At 39.8% G+C, this 22,230-nt stretch overlaps 2 protein-coding genes across 4 annotated transcripts in view; one reads left to right on the forward strand and one right to left on the reverse strand.

Moving 5' to 3' along the window:
• INVS (inversin) overlaps positions 1-16,481 on the forward strand; it is an 81,934-nt gene extending 65,453 nt beyond the window's left edge. For both annotated transcript variants that reach the window (XM_063397982.1, XM_063397973.1), the window contains exons 13-17: positions 5,786-6,087; positions 7,419-8,217; positions 12,231-12,463; positions 13,436-13,516; positions 15,587-16,481. In XM_063397982.1, coding sequence (XP_063254052.1) covers positions 5,786-6,087; positions 7,419-8,217; positions 12,231-12,463; positions 13,436-13,516; positions 15,587-15,702 — 1,531 coding nt within the window. In that variant the 3' untranslated portion in view covers positions 15,703-16,481. The remainder of the gene's footprint in view (positions 1-5,785; positions 6,088-7,418; positions 8,218-12,230; positions 12,464-13,435; positions 13,517-15,586) is intronic.
• A 228-nt stretch (positions 16,482-16,709) lies between these two features.
• TEX10 (testis expressed 10) overlaps positions 16,710-22,230 on the reverse strand; it is a 55,526-nt gene continuing 50,005 nt past the window's right edge. For both annotated transcript variants that reach the window (XM_063398001.1, XM_063397995.1), the window contains exons 13-16: positions 21,348-21,428; positions 18,715-18,896; positions 17,622-17,832; positions 16,710-16,946 (exon numbers count right to left, since the gene is read on the reverse strand). In XM_063398001.1, coding sequence (XP_063254071.1) covers positions 16,833-16,946; positions 17,622-17,832; positions 18,715-18,896; positions 21,348-21,428 — 588 coding nt within the window. In that variant the 3' untranslated portion in view covers positions 16,710-16,832. The remainder of the gene's footprint in view (positions 16,947-17,621; positions 17,833-18,714; positions 18,897-21,347; positions 21,429-22,230) is intronic.

The following is a 22,230-nucleotide window of genomic DNA, read 5'->3' on the forward strand; positions in this document are numbered from 1 at the left end:
CACAACATAATTATTGCACCTACGAGTGTTTTTGCTACATCTGTGTATCACAGACAAATTCAGCTGCACTCCACTCTGCAGAATTGGCCAGTCAGACCTTCACTGGGTTTGATTGCTGCTACTATAAAACAATTATTAATCCCCAGGAAGAACCAAAGCTAGAAATACCAGATAACTCATCTCTTACTCACATCTTTACATCCTAAAGTTGCCTACAGTAGCCTGTAGCTCTCCTACTGTTTGCCTTTTCTGCAGAAATCAGTGTCAATGAAAACCATGCATGGAGAAGCTGCCTTGGAAAATATTTCTTTTTAAAGTGGAGAGCTCTGCTTATTGCTGTGTGGTCACAACTGACTTTACCAAATGAGATCGTTTTATCCTTTGTAATGACAGTAATTTTTAGAAGAATCTCTGATCCACCATGTAGAAGATAAAATGGAAAAGAATTGCCTCATGGAAATTTGGGGATATTTTTATAATAGTTTTCCTTTGTGAGTTTCTGATGTAGTTTCTGAAACTTACTTAGCTGTTGTTGATTTGTTTGAAAACAATAGAAACAAAATCTGTGTACCAAATACCATAAAAAGAGAATTACAGTACAATTGGAGTGTACAAGCAAATCAGGTTGTCACATAACAAATTTTATTTAATTGCAGTTTTATGATCTGTAATAAACTGAAGGGGACATTATGTTGTCATCATTCTGCATACCCATCTGTGCATTCCACAGCTAAAATTGGCCAGGGTGTTCCTGCATACAAAAAACTATTATCCCTGCTGGTGTTTAAAAATCTGGTCTCCAGATAAAAGTAGACATCAAGGGGGGATCCAGAACAATGGTGAATCCTAGATTGAACACACCCACCCTCTCCCCAACTATTTCAGTGTAGATATTTAAAACTTGCTTTGTAATATGTTACTTTGGAGAGTCTCTCCAGGATAAATCACTCCTAAATCTACTTGGGTTCAGATAGTATGTTCTTTTTCTGTTTTGTTTTGTTTTGCCTTTTGCCATGACAAAAAGGCAGCCAGCATCTCATACCTGTATTATTTTCTGGTAAAATTACAGTCACTCTATTTAAATTCTGTAAAACATTTCTATGCAAACATCTTCTCCCATGTTCTCTCCTATATCAAAGAAATTGTAATTTATAAAATGAAGTTTGATGAAAGCCAAAACAGCATGCACACTATTATGTCACTGGGCAAAGAGACACACCAGGAGACCAATTTGGGTAAGCTGGGAATCCTTGACAGAGCTCAAATGTAAAACTGCAGTTTACAGGAGGCAGAAGCTGGGACAGACTGCAAAGTAAGAGTGTGAAAGCATTGCTTGGGCATGTAGATGGTGTCAGAAACACCAAAACTCAAATGGAGTTGTGACTTCAAAGAAATGTTACAGGTTACAAAGTGAGTTTGTGCTTCCGCATCAATAAAAGTGGTAGTACATTAGTCAAAGGCTGAGCAAGGAAGGTGTGGGCCTGTTGCTGACTGGTGATTTGGTGACAACAGACACCGGTGTGGCAGAAGGACCCAACGCCTTTTGTTCCTCAGTCTGCCAGAAGAAGGTCTCCCAGGCCTCCTTGCTAAGAGAATTGGTTCAAGGAGGAGCAGAACTGCCAGCTGTGAGTGAGGATTAAGTCAGGCTTGAGAGAACTCAGCCCAGACAAGCCCATGGGACCAGGCTGGCTGCATCCAAGGGTACAGAAGGAACTAACTGATGCCCTTTGAAAGGTTGCAGAGACCAAGGAAGGTCCCCTATGATGGGAGGAAAGAAAATGTTGTACCCAGCTTCAAAAAGGGCCAAAAATTTAATCTGGGGAACTGTAGTCTGGTTGGTGTTTCTGATCTCTGGGGAACTTTTAACAGGCAAAAGTTATGACAAGAGATTTTGTCTGGAAATAAAGAGAAATTCTTTCACCCTTGGGACAACTGACCAGTAGAACAGCCCAAAGAGGTTATGTGGTCTCTGTCCATAAAGGTTTTCAAGACATAATTGTATAAAAACCTGAGCCAATCAGACCTTGTTTTGAGCAGCCTGTTAGCCATGCTGACTTCCTGAGATCCCTCCCAGACTATAAAAAGAGGATTTTGGTTTACTTATTGCAAAACCAGGTATTTAAGAAAATAATATTTAAGTGTTTAAAACGTATTCAGAGACAACTAATTTCCAATACATTGGATTTTGAAAGGGCTGTAGAACATTCCCTCATTTGTTCACCTCCCCTTTCAATTTCTCAGGATGAGTTCCTGAATCCATACTTCTGTTTTTCATTCTGGCCAGTTGAAGGAAACTGATTGAGAATGTGGATGTGAAAGGGAAATGGCTGAAAGTGAGTAAGTAGCTCATGATATTTAGGAAGAGAAGAACAGAAAAAAAAATACGAAGTTCAATTAAACAGCCTTCAGTAGATTTAGAAAAATGTTCTCATGCTGGGAGGGTACAAGTAGATTATGAGGTTTTTCAAAATACTGGTAGTTAGCCCTGCATGCTGAGAAAAGATAGGGGAGTGTGACAACAGAGAAAATAATGAGTTCTTCAGCACCCTGAAAAGGCAAAGCACATATTGGAAATTTGATGTAATTACTAAAATTGACAGTAATGAGAACATACAATGATAAAGCTAAACAAGCTGAGGTGCTAAATAAGAACTGGCAAAGGATGTGGGGTAGGTATCACAATAAACCATTGTAAACATACTCATTGGAAAAGGGAGAGTAAAGAAACAGTTGGTCCATGAGAGATGCTAAGTAGACAGAAATGTTCTGTGGGTTTTTTGGGTTTTTTTACTTCAGATGAAATTACATCAAACCAACTCAATTTTCTTTTGTGTCTGAATAACAAGTTTTGTGGCCATGGAGAAACAGTAGCTGTCATTCAGATGTGTCTAAAGTCTTCATACTCACTCATGGGAAATTTCTCCTTTCTCACCTTTAAACTGGAAGTGTATATTGGTGAGAATTTCACATAAATCCATCATGAATTTGTATTTTCATTTAAAAAGTAAATTTGAATTTGAAAATAGCACCAAGATGCAGAAGACTGTAAGCACATTGAAGTCTAAATTAGAAATCAGTATGGTGGTAAAATACATACAAGAAATGACTGAGGAAAAAATAGGTACTTAGGTAAGAACTAATGGACTGCTCTACACATTTGGGAAGACACATTAACATAGGAATACCGGACAGGAATTAACTGTTGTCTTTATATTTTTATTAAGCACTATCGGTTTAAAAGATTATTACAGATCAGAAGTCGTGAGTCCGTGGTATCATTCTTTTGAAAATAATCATCATGCTAGGTTGTGTAGCAGGAGATGCTGTTTATACAACATGAAATATAACTCCTCTTAGTCCTGAAGAAAGCTCTACGGTAGTAGGATACCTGGAGATCTATTTTCTATTTTTTCTTTTTAAGTAAGGTTTTTTGGGTTTTTTTTTTTGCAAGGGTAAGTTTAAAACACTCTCATTTAAAATATCCTTCAGTGTGTAGATAAAAAAGTTAAGTTTCTATTCATAACAGAATAGAAAATGTGGAATTCATTTTAGCAGAATCAAGAATTCAAAGCACCTCTGTGTCTTCACAAATGTGCATGTAAGGCTGAAACTGTTCCTTTCCATCTGCTAAAGGCTCAGTTTTCATTCTTTCACTTCTGCAACAAAACACGAGCTTATGGCCATTCAGGGCAAAATTGTGTTGCATTTATAATGGAAAATGTTGGCCTGCCAGCTCTGTTACAACTGTTGAGCTGTAGCTGTCTAACTTGAGAGCCCAAATTTGGATCCTGTTGGGTTGCCAGAACATCCTGAGAATGACTGAGAGCCCTGAAGTTAGAATCTTGTCTACTTTGTTCACTTTCAAATTATACAACAGTAAAACTTGGACATTTTAGTTTCAAAGAGATCCTTCACTGTGATACAAACTGAATTTCTGATTAAATAAAGCAAAATGCAAGAGGAGGTCCTTATGTATTCAGGAGTCTATTATTCAACTAAGCTGTACTGTGACAATTGTGATGATGCTTTATGACTAGGGAGCATTGAAATCCCTTCCCTTTATTCTTTCTTCAGTTTATTCTGAAAAATTAGCACGCAGATAAGACCTTTAAAGAAAACAACAACCCATTTTACTTCTTGGTTCCTGGTCCTGTGTCATTTCAATAACTTTACTATTGATACATTGCTGGAGTTACTGTTTTGAGTTGATCTGCTCATCAGAGGAGTGCGGGTCACTCCAACTTGATTGTGTAGCACACAGCCCATCTCACCCTTCCTTTTCTAATACCCTGAATAGAGGACATTGCTCATAGGCTGCCTATTCTTGTGAAGAATAGAAAATGACGATTCTGTGAATAGCAAGATCTGATTTATCAGCTCAAATGGCACAGTAATGGCAGTGAGATCCATACTGTACACAGTCCCAACATCCCCGCATAGTCCGGTTGTGCAATGCCAATATTAATTGAAAGTTGCCACTTTTTTTCATGCCAGAGGGAATACTGAAGCTCAAGCTGCTAGGAGTGTATTTTTTTAGATCAATTAGCAGCTTTTCAGGTGCAAAGTTCAATCAGCTTCTTCTGCAGAGCATAGTTGATAAGATAGCACTGACAGATAAAGTTAGGGTTTCTGGCTGGCAGCTCGCGCCGCGGTGACACGCGCTGGCAGTGACACCACTCACAGGAACTGGGGCTGGCGTGCTGCATAACTCACCTGTCACACGCCGTGCCGGGAGGTGATGTGGCAACAGTCTGCACACTGTGTTGGAGCACTGGAAGCAAGTTAAAATACCAGGCAGCTACATGATACGGCATTTACCGCCTGTCCGTTCCAACAGGAAAAATGTCACTTCATCCAACAGCCAGGGCTTAATTTATAAAAACAGATTCAGCGGGAGGTAGGTGTGCAACGTTTGCTGTGTGCCACTGGGTTTATTCTGCTTGGTAGGAACAAGAATTTAAAAGATAAAGTGCAATGATAGTCCACTGTATTTCAAAATAGGCTGCAAAATTTTATTTAATGGATGCCCCTTTCATAAGTTTGTCCAAAATTCTCATTTATGGCTACGCTATTAAGAGATGCATAACTTACTTCATTCTGGAAATCCAAATGTCACCATTGTAATGGCATACTATGTGCACACAAGTTTTTAATTCACATCTTGTATTGTCAATATTTGTCATTTATATGACATATAATGTTTATGTAGAATTAATTATTTACCAATGACAAATACATAGCAGCAGGTTAGTACTAGTAGCTCGTTCATAGTTGGTTTATAATTGTCTGTACTATGACACATTTAAGTGAAATTATCTTTGAAAATAATTTTCAAAGATACTGTTTTTGTTAAAGCTTTTTGCTTTTCAAATACTGTGCATCGCATTACTACTCACATGAAAATATTGCTCATTGCTAATTACAAATACAATTATTAGTGTCATGATTATTTTTAAAATCCTGCTTTGAATTTTTGCATCTTTATAAAACCCTCTAAATTTAGTTGTTTTCAATAAGTGGGTATTTTAAGATCAGTCAGAACAACTGCAAACTGAATGGGCAGCTGGCTGACAAGGACTTAACCTTCATCAGGCTGTAGCTGCAAGTCAGTTGTTGTTTTGGATCAAGCTAAGACATTTCAGTGCAATATGTGTCCTTTTCTCACAGAAAAGATGTCAAGGATTTGTTGTGGCAGTGTCAGATTTTTAGAGAGGAGTATGTTCATTAGATACATGCTCCCAAGATTTAATCTTCAAAATTCTTATGGCATGGACTGTAATTGCAGGAAACGTGAAGAGGAAAGTAAGAGAAAAGAAGCCAAGCTGCAGAAAGGGATGCAGAATGTGGAACAGAACAAGTTCCGGGTACAACAGAATCCCACAAATCGGGAGAAGGCCACCAGTGTCCCACAGTTACCCAACAAAGCAGCTGACACACAGAGCAAGAGGCTTCTGTCCCTCGGTGCTTCACAGATCCAGCCAGGGAGAAACAGCAGAGGTTCACCTAAAGCTGGTCATGACAAAGGAACCCCAAAGGAGAGCTGCCTGTCAGCAGAACCTCGGGGTGAAGGTCATAAGATCAGGCAAGGTTTGTGATCTTTTTTGCTGTTTATCTGCTTTGTCCACTTCTTGGGGGTATTTTATATATAGAACACATTTTGTCTTTCTGTGATTTCATATTCTTTCATCACTTAAGCAATTTGTACAGATTCTTTTACTCTCAGTGAAATAGTGAAAAACACCAGTACAGTGTCTATAAAAATACCTAAAACATGTGAAAACAGGCTGTGGGCAATTGTTCTATTACTTGCACTCCTCAGAGGAAATAAGATTAAAGATATTTTACCTATCTGTGGTGTACATGAAGAATGTTAATGGAAAAATGGTAACTTTGGTTTTTAAATGAGATTTATCCTCTTACTCAATCCAGTTGGTGTTTGAAAGAATGTTATGCCTTTTTTAGGTATGCATTCTCTTTTTATTACTGAAGTGATGCCAGGAAAGTTGATGCAACAAGAATCAAACCATGAAATTGTATAGTCAGTTCTCATTAGGTTGTAATCAATCCTCATGTGACCAAAACTTTAATGGACTTCATTGGTCATTTTACTGGAATTAAATAATAATTAAATAAAAATTAAATAAAAATTAAATAAAAATTAAATAAAAATTAAATAAAAATTTAGACCCTTTGGGCTGTGAAAACTGTGATTCAGTTGTTGGTTGTTTTCTGATCTGGTTGTCCAGTCAAAAGTGTGTCCTGTAAAGGCATTACAAATATAGCATGTTTTCACCAGGTTTTGGATGATCCAGATGATTTTCTGGAATGACAGTATATTGAAGATCTCTTCTTTTTCTCCTCCTGCCTACCCTGTAACATCCTGTCTGTTACATTTCATCCTCTCTGGTCTATTTTTTCATTCTCCTGTTAATTTCCAAGCAGAATGGAAGGTGAATGGAAGATGGGGAATTTTCAGTTTTGCACTCCAGTCTGGCTTCTGAGTCACCCTCACCAGAATATTTAGAAGCAGTGATCACACAGCAGCAAGGGAGAAGTAGGAAGGACTTCAAAATTTCATTCAGGATGTCAAGGGAAGGATTGAGAAGCCAAGTGCTTTGGTTTCCTGGGTTAGTGGGTTATCCTGTGCCAGGATATACAGCATGGATAGAGCAGGAATTTCTCAGGCATCTAACCCAAATGTAATGATAGAAAGAAAACCATTTGTAAAACATTAAGAAAAAGAAGGTGTTTGGGATTCTACTGTGACTGCCAGTCATGTCCTCTTCTGATTCTTCCTGCTTGCATTTTTTTGTTCATTTAAGTGAATCTTGGTGTGTCCCAAGGCAAAAACATCAGAGACATAAACTATGTTTTGCTAAGTCAGAGACTGAATTTGTTTTCAATTTATCTTTCTAAAGATTCCTTGAGGAAGCACACTAAAAGCAAGTCAAGCTGTGTCCATTTCCATTGTGGCAAAGCAAACGAGGGAACAAAAGTTGAAGTGAAACATCAGGCTGCAGCTGCTGCAGAAGCAGACGGAGAAAAGCACAAGGAACACGCTGCCGACACAACCACTCGGAGGAGCAGGAGGCTCTCTGCTTCTACCTGTAGGACTGCCAGTGCTGGGGAGAAGCTGAGGGACCCAAGTCAGCCTCCCTCTGGCAGGAGGGACCACGGGGAAGGAAGGGCTGTGCTCTTCTGCGACGTCGGTTGTACCGGTGGAACGGCGCAAAACTCCAAGCCGGGTGAAGCTTCTTCCAGAGGCAAAAGGCGCCAGCAGAAACCCAGAAATAAAGAGGTGAATGATAAGAGATGCTCACCAGCTGGTTCTAGTAGACCAGGAAGTGCCAAAACAGTATTTGTAAGCAACAGAAATGACAGCCTGCATGCTGTAGAGCAAACTGTCAAAGCGGGAAACAATGAAATAGCAAAAAAGGCCTCTTCATTATTGTCTGCTGAGGCAGAACCTACCAGGACTGTGCCAAGAAACCCAATCGCGTGTTCTGCTTCTGATGACTGTTTGAACTTGGAAAAAACAGGCATGATTGGATCCAGGAATGCAGATGATCAATTATGTTCTGTTCCATGGCAAAGTACAAATATTGAACTAATCCCTTTAGAGATTCGGATGCAGATCATAGAAAAAGAAAGAAAAAGAAAAGAGCTTTTTCGGAAGAAGAACTACGCTGCCACAGTCATACAGAGGACGTGGAGAAGGTAAGATTACTCTTTCAGTGGCTAGAGAAGAGTGAGATACAAGCAGATGTAAGTGAAACTGGGCTTGTTGGCAATGTGCTTTATTTTGCTTACAATATTACCAATGCTAAATGAGGCAGTTAATAATCTGTCTCCACACAAAAGGAATTACATTAGTAAGTTCATAAAAAAGTGCAAGGTAAGTGATGAGTTTTAATAATCAGAGAAATCATTGAACTTCTATTTCAAGCACTGATACTTCTTTAGAGAGTGCAGATCAGGATTGCCTAAACCTGGAGTTCAGTGACGTACTTGAAATTGTGCTCTGACGTAACATTTGACCAGATAACCAAACCACAGAATGTATGGGAGCTTTGAGTGTTCATTGCCCAAATTTCAATACCTATTAAGCAGGAGCAACTGCTGTACAGAAGAATGTACAGAATACTTTCCACAGCATTATCCTGCTTTCATGAATGTGTGAGTTTCAGCCTCAGAAATGCCGTCATTCTAAAAGTATGTGCTCCTTAATATTTAGTTTCTTATCAAAATGGGCAGGAAGAGTATGTAAGGGAAATATATCATATGCAAATTATTCTTATTTCTTGTTTTTATTTAAATTTTCTTTGTTTTTACTGGATGCAGAAAACTATAAATAGTTTATGTTTACTAATATTCTTTCCAGGTCTCTCACTGGTTTAACAGTTTCTCTGAGGGACTCTGAGTTGAAGATGTCCCTGGCCATGGCAGGGAGGGTGGACAAGATTGTCTTTAAAGATCCCTTCAACCCAAACCACCCTGTGGTTCTGTGATTCCATGCCATATTCCTCTGAACTGTGAAGCAAAGCAGCCACTTTTTCTCCCAGGGTTCCACCACTTCTGCTCTCTCTGCTGCTTGCTCCTGGGCCTTCTTTTCTGATGTAGGTCCCAAGTTCTTATGTGCTCAAATTGCTTGGACACCAAAAGCTAAAGGAAGCCAGGAGCAGGTTAGGAGAGTGTATGTGCAGGTGATGCTGCTGCTGGCTGTGCTGCTTTCCCTCAACACCAGTTTAAAATCCTTTCAGAGGGGCAGGCACATGCCGTGGCTTCACGACAAAGCAGAATGATGTGTGGTGAGTGCGTGTGCAAATCTCCCCCCAAGAACTGGGATCCAAAGCCAGGCATTCCGCTGACTTACCTGCACAGAAATCTGCATTCCACTTACACTGCAGATTTTGGATAGGCCTTTCTAAACTGTCCACCTGCTGAAACAGGGATGGTGTGTGTTCTCTCTGAGAAGCACATGTGCTTACTAACACTTTGCATTTTGGAAATTGTGGGAATTAAAGATTGTTTAAGTTACATTTGTTATTTAAATACTTAATAGTGAAAAATAGATATATTTGTTCTGTTTGCAAGAACTCATAGAACACTAACAAAGATCTTAAATTCTGCAAGGCTGCAGGAGACATTAGTTTGGCAATTCTTCCATAGTCCCGTATTTGCTTTTGCTCCAAACTTGCACAGGGTAAATAGCATGTACTTGTAGACAGCAGTAAAACTATACAATGTTATTGTGTAATTCTGCATTAGAAACATGTAGAAGTACATGCTTGAGTTCTGGAATTTCTCTAAATTAGAACTAAATGCATTTGTCTTATTCTGCAAATTTTATAGCCCTGATTTACTTATTGAAGGCGAACACAACAGCAGAGTGGTACTGGTCTACTAAAGTGTATTAGACTTGCTGTTCTCAGGAGAATGTTTCAATTCCCAAATCTGCAAACTTTATAAATGTATTCCTCAAAAGTGTATTCTAAGGTGTGTGGCTTGCCAAAGGTTAATTGCTTATCCTGCTCATTGAGGCTTACAGACTGTGTGTCTGTGCTCTCTCTCCTGGGGGGCACCGGGGCCTGTTCTGTGCTCCGGGGCCCACGGGGAGCTGACAGAAGCTGCAATAAGTTGGTTGCTGTCTCTGTTGTTCTCCGGCTGGAGTTAAGCTGTGGGTTTTTTTAATATATTATTGCTGTGTGCATACTCTGGCCAGCAGTGGTTTTGAAGATTAGAGCTTCTGTAACAATGAGTGAGAATACCACTTGCCAGCTTTGTTGTTCTGCACGTGGATCTTCCACTTCTCTTTTATGTGCAGTAATTTTGTTGACTAAGCATCAGGTATATTTTAAGGCACCATGTCAGACTGATACTGTATCAAACTTGGTCCCATTCTCCTTTTTTCTCACTAGGATCAGAATGATCTGTTACGAGAGAGCTGAATTAAAACATTGTGCACTTGCTCTACAGATAGCTGCCTACATCTTCTCAGTGTCAGAACCCCACAGTTGTTTTCTCGTTGCTAAAAACTACCAGAAGCTCTCTGCAAACATGAAATCGAAGTTGGGCCCAAAGGTGGAGTGACTGTGAATGGGTCATTTCACGTATCAGCAAAGGCATCTGGCAGTAATTACTGAATTCCAAGAGAGTAGCTTAGTATTCTTTTCGGCTCCAGTATAAAACAGTTCCCCAATTGTTTTTTCTGCAGTTAAGGATTCACTTAACCCATCCTTAGCTCAAGTTATGTTAGCGACTCACTGCAACTGTGCTCTCTCTTCACTTTCTTTTCCTCTCGTACCCCATTGAAAAGTTAAAAGTGACATGTTATTTAAGAAAACTGGATCATTTTTTCCCTCTGTGTCTTAATAATACTCCTGTTCTGAATTCATACCATGCTTCATAACTTTCAGGCCCTGACAAGATGCAGTTGCTGCCTGCATTTGTTATGTACTTTAATGAGCTGCATAACAGTACGTGCCTGAATTCTGAAGCTTCACTAAATTAAGATTAAATACATTTGTCTCACCCAGCAAATTTCACAGAGGTAATTTACTAAGCTTATTGAAAGTTTAAAATTATTTAGGCTGTAACGGAGCATATCATCCCCCTTTGGCATTCTATTGTGCTTTTATGTACTCATTTTTTGTATATGGCTGCTGCTTTGTTTGAATTATGTAGTTCATTGGCTTAGAACATATATTTGAACAGTTTGTATCTGGCTTGTTGTCTTTTGTTTTAATTTAGAACTTGTTGCAGAGGGAGCACCAGAAAAAATCACCTTTCTCTCTCTCTCCTTCGCTTTACCGGGGCATCCAGTAGAGGCCTTTTGGAATGCCAGAGGGGGATGATGATCAATGTGTTTTGGCCTGTTACCAAACACTTATAATTAATATTTTACAAGAGTTACTCAATGCTCATTTGTGACAGGTTTGTACTGGGAGGATTCAGAGTTAATTGCTAAGCCACTTAATTGACTGGAGAGTGTGAAACGCCAATATCCGATTGAATACTTCCCTCCAATTCAAGCGGGAAAAAAAGCCCCGAACAGGAAGCGCTCCTCGCTGCCGGTGCCATTTGCCACCGGAGTGTGAGGGACAGACAATCGGCTGCGACCGGGTGTGAGATCAAAGCACTGGGGCAAGGTGGGGTCAGAAGACAGGGAGCCTTTGAAGGGAGGGAAAAACAGAGATTGCTGAAAACAAGGTGAGGGGAGCATCTTCCGAGGAGGGGTGGAGAGCAGCTCTGTGTTCTGCAGCGGAAATGTGCAGCTGAACCCACAGGAGGCAGATTTGGTTTGTCTCTCGCACTGATTGACTGAGGACATGAAGTGCTAAGGCACACGAGAAAGTTATTAAACCGTGAATATACTGAAAACGAGGAAGCAGTACTGATTATGTTGTTACTATAAATATTTATAGTTTTGTCTTCTGATGATTTTCTATTTATAAAGCAGCTAATAAAATGATGTTGAAGCACTGGAACTTTTGATACTTGTAATGCCAGTTCTTTAGTTACTATGTGAAATAATGGATGCATCCAAAATTGACCCCAGCTCCTACTTTTTCTTCTGAACAAACATTTCTCATCCAAGTGACTTAGCACATCAGTGGGAGTTCTGTTTTCCCAGTTACTCATGTAATCCACCAAGTGAACTGATGCGTGGAAAGCACGGAAGTAAAAACAGGTCACCTAAAACAAGTGCTCTTCTCTTTTCTGCTCTCTAGTTACCAGCTAAGACAGGAGTTGTTTCGGCTCCTTAGTGCTAAGCGGCAGTGCAAGGAAGATGAAGACAAATGGAGACAAGAGGCAGCTGCCTTCTTCATTCAGGTTGCTTGGAGGAAACAGCTGAACCATAGCCCTCAGAAATCAGTTCCTTCATGTAAAAACCCAAAATCCTTAAACAAAACCAGCTCAGCCATAAAAAACAGCAAGCAGTCCATCCTAAAGCAGATATATGGTAATTTTCTTTTCACTATAATTTATTCTGAATAACTATGCTCTTGTTTTTATATCAGAGTGTATTTGTCTATGCACTTCTTACCTAATTGATAAGGATTTCAAATATTTATAAAAAATAGTCTGAATCTCAGGTGTTCTGGGCAATTGTATTTCTGTTTCAGGTTAAAAAACCCAGACAACTCAGTGATATAAAATGGCTCCTGCTAAAGCTGTTTGAATCCCCACACAGCATTGTTCAGCACAGATCTTGGAGCAATCACATAATTCCATTGCCAGAGCTGCTCACCATATATCAGTGTGGAAAGAGAACAGAGCAGTTAAGCTGGGGATAGCTGGCTTTATCCATGCAGAGTGGCTATTTGGATCATGGTTTGGTTTTTTAAAGCACTGTTTTACACTCAGTTTTGTTTGTTACTGTTCTAAAAATATTTTAATTTGAAGAATATGTTCAATGTTGGTAACTTTCTATATGAAGATAAGTAGTCTTTATGGCAAGAGCAATATTTTTATAATTCTGCACTGCTTTGCACTGTGCCTGAATGTGCATGTGCAAAGGAATGCATCTTCAAGAAAAGATAGAGAAGTATTGTTTCTACACTTTGAGTTCCTTTTCAGTGTGGATCACTGATGGAGTAAGGATATGCTAACTATATGTACTTTAACAGGTGGTAAGTCACTTCTATCATGGCTCTGTAGCTTTGAGAACCAAAAAGGGTAAAATAAATAAAGCTAACAGATTCATTTTCCTTCCCTTTTTTTTATAGTAACTGCAAAATGCATTTTAACATTATTAAATTTCAGTTGTGGTTGTCACAATTTTTTGTCATATGGAATGTCTCACAAGTTTCTCCATAAAAAAGAAGAGTAATATTTAGGACAAAGTAGTACTGTAGCTTACTGAAATAGTTTGTAGCTATACACAACCATGTTTATGTGATAAACACAGAGCTGTTCCCATTGTTTGTTAAAGGACGTTCTCAGGAAGGCAAAGTGTGTCAGTCAACAAGACCTCCTTCTAAGCTGAAACTTTCTGATGTGCAGCTGGTCTCAGGTAGGACACATCCATTTTAAGAATACTTTGATGTTTATACACTCGAGATGGGTTTCTTCTTAGATAAGAAAACATTCTGCTTCAGGACTGGGCTCTCTTACCAAAATGCGTAACTACTGCCAAACTGTCGTGATTGCACGCTCCTTCTTTCACCACTTTTTGGCTTAATTGAGCACTGCACTTCTATCCTTTTGATTTCAATGAAAAACTTCTTTACCAAACGCCATTTGTCAGACTTTTAAAGTGTATTAAGGACTTACTTGGGGTTGGGAGCTGTGGTAATGTTGGTGCTTCACCACGTGAGGGTTTAGGGCATTTGGTGTTTTCCTGGCTGTGCTACACCTCGGTCCGACAGGACACAGCTAGATGGGAACTCAGCAACTGCTTCAAGGAGTCAGGAGTTCAGGGAGTTTGCAAAGGGAAGTAAAATACGTTTTCAAGTAATTTAACACAACTCTGAAGTCAGAAGGAAATCCAACAGTGGACCTATCCTTGCGTTTGTTAGAACTGTAGGTGGATTTCTGCCTCACTAAGAGACAGAGGCCTTTTATTTCACCGTCTGAGAACTGTTTTAATTAAGAGGCAGGACCAGACAGGTGTTTGATTGCCACCTCTTCATGCAGATACCAATCTAAATTTTAACAGAGCTTTTAGCTCTTTTCATTTAACTTTTCAGGACAACAGATCTCCCTGTCTTCTGAAATAAAAAGGCTTTCTCTTGAGGCTGGAGTGGCCTTTGCTTTCATAACTTGGTGACGAATAGGTTAGTGATAGGAACTCTGCCCAGTTCCTTTAGAACACTACCTACTTTTATTCACCTAATAGGAGCTCAGGGAACTTTAGCCCTTACTTAAAAGACAATAACATGTTTTTCATCTGCCTGCCTTTGTGCATGACAACATTACGTTTGTTGGAAAAGTTCAGAGCTGTCAGTGGCTAATGCCAGACACTCCGTTTCTGACGTAGGTGCCTGGAGTAGGTCAGAATGGACTGCTCAGTTCCTTCTTCCCTTGCAGAAGGTACATCTGGGAAGGTGAAGGCTGACTGTCAGCCCGAGTGTTAATGTTCACAGCGCTCGTGGAAGAAGCGTGCAGTGACAATTCTGTAACGGGGATTGGCACCAGCTCAGTCAAACACTTTGGAAGGGGGGAGATGCAGAGCATGCTAAAGGAAATGTTCAGTAAGGCAGGTGACAGGTAGGAAAGGGATGGGATGTATAGGCATGGGCTAAGTGCTTTGGAATATTCTGACAAATAGGCCCTTTAAAATTGTTACCGTTAAAACATTGCAGAAGTTGACGTTTCTTCTTTTTCTGGTTTGTTTGGCTTTTTTTAAATTAAATAGATTCCTTTTGACAATTCAGCAAGTGGCACTTAAGAGGTGCTCTGCAGCAGAACCAGACAGCCTGGTTCTTTGTTTCACTGTGGACATTAAAGGGTGTTCAGAGTCACAAAGGATCAGGTTTTGCAACTCTTGGCTTTAGAAAGTCATCCTTCAGATGTGCTGAGTTCACACCCTCAATGAAACATCCAAGACTTGGGATGACCCTGGTTAGAATGGAATAAAGCATTGCAATGTTTGCAGCTAATCTTTACAAACCTGGGAAAGGAAGACACACATATTATTTGTAGCACATTACAGGAAATAAAAAAACACTGCATGAGCAATTCAAAGCACTTGCTTCAGCCCCTTGGCCTAGTTTCCCTGACTTTCTAGGAAGAGCCCACTGCCTACCTCATGTTGCTCAAGATTGCTTAACACAATCTCTTTCTGCTCTTCAGCACATTCTGCCAAGAGCGTAGTGCTAGTCTGGAGCCCTCCATTCATTTATGGGGTGAACCTCACTACACCCATGAGAGGCTGCTGAAGTCCCCCACGCAGCAGCAGCATCATCAATGTTCCACACAAGCTGTACCCAGTGCTGCAGAAACCAAACTCTCTTGAGAGACTGTCAGCAGTGAGATGCCAGGAAAAAGGCATTCACTGCTTACGAAATCTAGAACACAGTGTCAATGAAGCTGCTTTTCACCCTCTCGAGTTACTCATCAAAACTATTTTGTTCTTTTACAGTGAACAGCCTACAGTGTGTTAATTTGCTGGAGAACATGGGAAAATCAAGGCAATTTTCATACAACATGAGACCAACCACTGCTGCGAAACCAAAAAATACAAGACTCAAGCATTAAGCAAAACAGTGTTTGGAATTTAAAATCCATTCCAGTACAGCTGTTATCTTTCATAATGTATAAGCCATTTATGACATATTAAACTTGAACATTTTCAGTTTTGTATTATCACAGCATTACATACCAAGCAGACTTCTAAGGAGCTGGACTCATTTTGTGTACAGACTGGTTTTTAAATGCAACTGTTATTTCTTTACCAACACAGGATAAAATCTGAATTGCATTTGAAGACAGAAAGGAAGCACTAAGCCATGTATTGCAATAATGTTGTAGGGGCAATCAAAACTTTCCATTGCAAAAAAGTTGTTTGTTTATCAAACAGAGTTTCAAAGAAGAGGGAAACTGTACTAAAGATATTACAGTTCTGAGAGACCAATGTTCAATTTTATCTCAAGTTCATGAAATTAATTTCAAAATCCAAGCAGGAATGGAAGAACAGCCTTCATGCTCCACATTTCTACTAAAGAAACAATTGTTCCTCAGCTAATTATGGATTTTGAAGGAAATGTAGACATGTTGACAAAAAACACTCACTAAAGAAATTGCTTTCACAACCTATGGAAACTATTAGGGCTGTTTTCTACCCTTTGAAATTATCACCAACTTTTAAAATAACTTTTTCTATGTGCATTAAATAGAGAAGCAAGAAAAGATGGGTCTTGCTCTGGAAAAAAAATTCTTCTAATAGCTTTGAAGCTGCCACAGTGTACAGTATTTACCTTGCACAAAGTATTTAAAAATAAGAACTCAGCAAAAATAAAAAATGTTACTCTAAAGCATACCATTTTCTAACTTTTTTTTCTACTTGATACTACACAATTCTATTTATTTAAATAATGTGATACTTCACAATAATAGATGAGCAGAGTCAATTTAAGTCTGCTTCTCTGCAAGCTCTTCAGCATCAAGGACTGGACTTTAACACCTTCTCACTGTGGTCACCACATTTAACTAAAACACCTTCCAGTAACATCTACTTGCTCAAAAAAAAAAAGGCAATAGAGGTATTGCAGTTCTCTGTAAAATTTTTATTGTTTCACTTACAAAAAAATTGACAAGCTTTGTTCCAACATCTTCCATTCAAAACTAAATAGAAGTAAATGCTTTACAATAAATGCAGTTTGACCTCTTCAATATACTGTGTTTATAGGGCCAGGTGTCTGGGGATGAGAGGCAAGGTAGATGTTGAAACAGTAATGGAGGTCTGTGAGCCACTGCTCCTGAACTTCACCACTCTTCAGTGTCTAGAAAGAAGGAGAAAAAAGGTAAAACTCAATTTCCCCAACAGCACTTACAAAACTCAGCTTTGTTTTTACAGGCAATCAGGTGCACAGCTAAAGGTACCAGACAGCCCTGTTCCCCTGCACAGTGACATTTGACATTGTTCTCTCTTTTACACATTTCAACATGGTGTGTCTGTTAAAGCCCCAATAATAAAGTGTTACAGCTGGGTACACCAAGTCATTACACTGCCAAGTGTGTGAGGTAACAGCAGATGTGCTTTCCTTACTCTTAATTAGAGTGGCTCACTTACTTTGCAAATCTGCAATTTACAGGCAATTTAAATGCAAATGAGCATGGTCCCAATGCAGGGGAACTCCCCAAACCAGTCTAAGGAGAACTGCTACCAACAACCCAGCCCAGCCCAGGAATTCCCTCTTCTCAGGATTATGCAGGTTTAAAGAACCCAACAACAACAAATATGACCCACCCCCAGTGGAACAGCACAAGAACTGGTTGTGGCATTTTCACCACTACAAGCCCCTCCTAACCTGCAGGTTAGAGAACCTCACCATAATGTCTTACATCTGCTTGCAGCACCACTGCTTGAAAACTGCTCTTCTTGAACATTGGCAATGATTTTTAAAAATAAACATGACATACACGTGGCTTCTGGGAATCAAGAAGAAGTTTCATACCATGATGTCCTTGATGATCTGTTGCACCAGAAACTCGTTTGTGATCATATGGCTCCTGAGCTGCCCATGCTGCATCAGCAAGCGAAGCAACTGAGCAACGACGGGCAGCTCTTCCCGACAGATCCTGCTCACTTGCAGGCTTTGCAGCATCAGCCTCAGTAACCGTGGCAGGAGTGCTAGTGCAGAAATGCATGATCTCCACAGCATATCCCTGAGAGGAAAATATAATCAAAACTGAAATGATCCAGGACACGCATTTCAAGGATGCTTCTGTGAACTGGCTGCATGGCTGTACAAGGAATCCTGCTTCTGTGGATTCAGTCATGCCAGCTGCATTCACCATAATTAATGGCAAAGCAAAAAATCTGTACCAGAAAATGCCAAACTTGAAAATATTCCAAAATTTTGTACAACACTGGAAAAAAATTAAGGCCCTGCCCTGGAAGCTGCAAGTGTTGCTTCATCTCTCACACAGTGCAATTTCTGCTTCATGCAGCTGTGAAGAGGTTTTTGTTTCAGTCACTTTTCAGGTACGTCTGAATCTTCATTTAAGATTCATATGAAATTAAAAAATGGACTCAGCTATTTCTGATATGCAAGTCATTAAATACAGTAAGAAAAGGAGGAAAGGAGGGCTTGGGCGTTGAATTTTCAGGAAGCTTTAAACAACTTTTCTGTATATGGAAAAGTTTGACCGGTTTAAAGACATTTCTGTGTTTCAGGTGAATTTATTTGATTTCATTATCTGTTGCTTTTGGGTTTTTTTAAATCAAATGGATTTGCAGTCTATGTAATGACGCCTGAGAAGTTTTAAAACTGAAACATCAGATCAGTTACAAGTATGTACTTATAAAGCCAAATCCTTTGCGTGGTGCTTTTCAACGTATCCAATGAAGCTGAGGTTAAAGATTAATGTATAAACATCCAACTTCACAAAATCAGGATGGTTTTGACATCCAAGTAGAACAATTTGAAATGAAACTTGCTTCAGTTACTGCAGCTGCTTTTCTTAAATCTAAGTACTGATTTAAGTAAGCAAAAGAGAGACAGGAAAAAAAAATCTCTGGGGAGAAGGTAAGAAGAGCAACTTTACCTCTTCTGTAAATGCTCTGCATCCTCTCTGTCTATAGTTAACAGGAAGTAGAGAAGACTGTAACAACAAGAGGCCAAGAACCTGTGCAGGTTTTCACTTATGATGCAGGCTTGATCCAAGAGCTTATTTATGGCACATAGAACAGATCCAGCTGTGCTATCAGGTATTACAACCAATCCAACCTGTATTAAAATGAGACAAAAAAAAAAAAAAAAAACCCCACCCAAGTTCATCACTTTATACAAAAGATTTTTTGCAGGTATACAAGCAAACCTAGTGCTTTCCTATGGTGACATGTATCAATTAGTTTCTGTTCAAATGCTACATACCACTACATTTTTTTCAAATCCCTGCTTTCCCAATAAACTGCCACCCATAACAACAGAAGGTTAAACTCTCATCTTCATTCCATCCCTTCGAAACTCATCTCAAACATATTTGAAAACACAGCACTGCTTTGAGCCTTGCTCTGAATGTCAGTGCAGGCACAAACAATCTTCTGGGCAGAACAGGTCTTTCCTTTTAGGCATATATCATGGGACTGGGACGGCCTTCCGAGCCTTGAAATGGCAGTGAGCAGTCACTGAGGTAGAAGGAAACTCTGATTTATGCTACAGAAAGGAAAGCTTCTACTGGATTGTCACCAGGGTGAGTCTCCTTTAAGCCCAACAGGAGCTTTATGGACTGAGGTAAATCAAAGCTAATGAAATATATGGTGAGCCCAAAGTGGGGTGATGCTCTGCCATTGTTAAACAGAGAACATCATCTTGAGTAAGGATTTTATAGGCATAATAAATAATTTAGAAAAAATTCTTGTTTTTTGTAGAGGCAGTGAATTAGAAAGCAGTTTAAATTTTGAAGTACTATGGAGTAAGTACCCTAGATTTTTGTCTTATAAAGCCATAAAAAAATCATGCACTGCTAGTGTGGCACCGTTTACCTTTAAAAAAAACATTTAAGGAGTTTGAGAGTGGTCTAATTTGCTCACCTGCAAGTACACTGTTTTAAAATGACACAGGGAGTTGGTTCACTTAACAAGGTTAGCTGTTTCTTTTAGAAATATTTAGAAAAAAGATCAGTAAAGTACAGGCTACAGAGATGTGAAATGTATTTCATTCATATCATTACTTGTGAGAGGTAGGAGATACAGAACAACTATGAGTTCAGTTTTAAATCCTTCCAGCTGAAGACACTGGGAGTATTTCAAGGCCACGAGCAGAGATCGCTGTCCCAGGCTGACCCTGCGCCAGTCAGGTGCAGAGGGAGGAGGAGGATGATGATGGTCGTGCCTGACAGAAGGTGGGACTGCAGCTGTCACCACGACCCTGCTGAATACTACAGGACACTGAGGCACCAAACAATTAAATCACGTTCTTCCTGATCAACCATAAATAAGAAATAATGGCAGCGATCTAGATGGATATAAAGAACCATCCTGAAGACCAACTGAGCCAACGCTACTGATGGAATGTGCTGGTCAGCCAGACTGAAAGATGACAGGAACAGAAACATTTCAATTTACACAAGTCCAGTAGATGAGGCTGCTCAGATAAGTTCCTGTCTAGAATGTTGCCTCCATGGTGCTTTTGTCCCCTGAGAGGTGTCAGCAGCCAGTTGGAGACCTTGGGCAGCAGCCTTGCCAACCATAAAAACCCATTTAATGCTTTTCTCTCAAACAGCAAAGTAGTAGAACATATAAGCCTTTTTAAAAGTTGATTTAGATCAACATCCACCCTAAAAATCCAGACTGTGGTTATAGGCAAGCTACTCCCAATGGAAATTCTGGGCTAGTAACTTCTCAGTATGGCTCCATACAGGGCATGGTGGACACTGGTTAGATCACAGAACCGCCCTGACAGGAGGGCATGGGTGGACCCTGTGGTCCTCCCTCTCATCAGGCAGCATCACAGGGAACTGCAGATTCTGTCCCTGGCCATTCTGTACCCAGCTCTGGCTTTGCCATCCCCATCCTCAGCTCAGGCATGTTCAGGATTAGAAGACAGGCTGTAAAACCCACAGAATGGGTCAGGTTGGAAGGGACCACAGTGGGGTCATTTGGTCCAACCTCTGTGCTCAAGCAGGGCCATTACAAAGCACATGGCACAGGTCTGTGTCCAGATAGTTCTTGAGCACCTGCAGTGAGAGACACTCCACATCATCTGTGGGCAATCTGTTCCAGGGCACAGTCATCCACACAGTAAAGTTCTTCCTCATGTTCAAGTGGAGCTTCCTGAGTATCAGTTTCTGCCTGCTGCCTCTTGTCCTATTGCTCAGCACCACAAAGAACTTGGCTCCATCTTTTTGGCTACTTGAGATACTTATATAAATAAATGAGGTAAAAACCTCAACTACAGCTGCTGGTCGCTCTTTTGAAAAGTAAACCAAACCAAGAAGTGTTTCATTGATGGACAAACTGCCTTGAAGGCAAGCTGAAGTATTCACCAATCTGTGCAAAATTACCCATATAAATTTAGATACCAACAGTTATTATGTATTTTTTAAACCCTCCCAAATCTCGTTTAAAGCTTTTGCAAATGCTGAAATTATACATGAAATACATAGGTTAAGTGGATTTGAGGATTAATGAGACTGTTAGCGAATTTATCACAAGGAAGTTTTAACATGGTACTTACCAGATATTTACAGATGCCAGTCTGGAGAATATCAAAACACTGACTTTGTGAAGGTATAGTGGACAAACTGTGACAGATCACCTGTTTTAATAAAACAAAGTTGTATTTAAGCACTACAAATGCAACCAGCAATCACTGACTGTGCAGCCATACTTTGCTGACAGACCTAAATCCAAAGAACCTACACTGACATGCAGCAGCTTTGTCTCAAAGTACTGATTCTTTACAGTGTACAAGAGTAGCATTATCAACATAAATTATTCAATCTTAAAGAGATGATGGTCTACACCAGTAGGTTTTATGGGAAAAGCTTTCTGCATTCTATCTGTGTGAAAAGCTAAAAATACTCTATTCAAGCTAGACTGCCACACCAAGCCTCCAAATGTCTTTCCTCAGAGGTGAAGAATTTCAGAAAACAACTTCCCAAATAACTGTACCAAGCATGAAACAGAGGGCTCACAGAAAAACAGAAAAGTAACACAACAAAGAAGAATGTAGCAAAGATCCATTTTCAACATATTTTCCTCTTCAGTGCCAAAAATGTCATGTTCAAAAATGATACAAAATGTAATACTACAATGGAAAATCATGTTTTATAAATGGCATAAAAAATTCTTGTATAATCCAGCACTAGCAAACTACCATGAAATACTGTATGTCTCCTGGATAGGGTAAAGAAACCAGAGCTCCAGTAGAACTGCTGGTAAGCTGTACTGCAATCCTCAGCAGATGGCTTTCTCTGTTCCTCTTTTCCTTCCCCTCTGTTCCAGTAATTCCCAAACTACTTGGAGAGCTTGGATGCCCTCTCTCTGCATTCACTGCTTATCTCTCCAGAGTGGCAACCAAAGCTTCCTGAGCAGCCCACACGCACAGTGCATTATCA

The sequence above is a fragment of the Prinia subflava genome, chromosome 1 (assembly GCF_021018805.1).
Source record: "Prinia subflava isolate CZ2003 ecotype Zambia chromosome 1, Cam_Psub_1.2, whole genome shotgun sequence".
In the NCBI taxonomy this organism is placed as follows: Eukaryota; Metazoa; Chordata; class Aves; order Passeriformes; family Cisticolidae; genus Prinia; species Prinia subflava.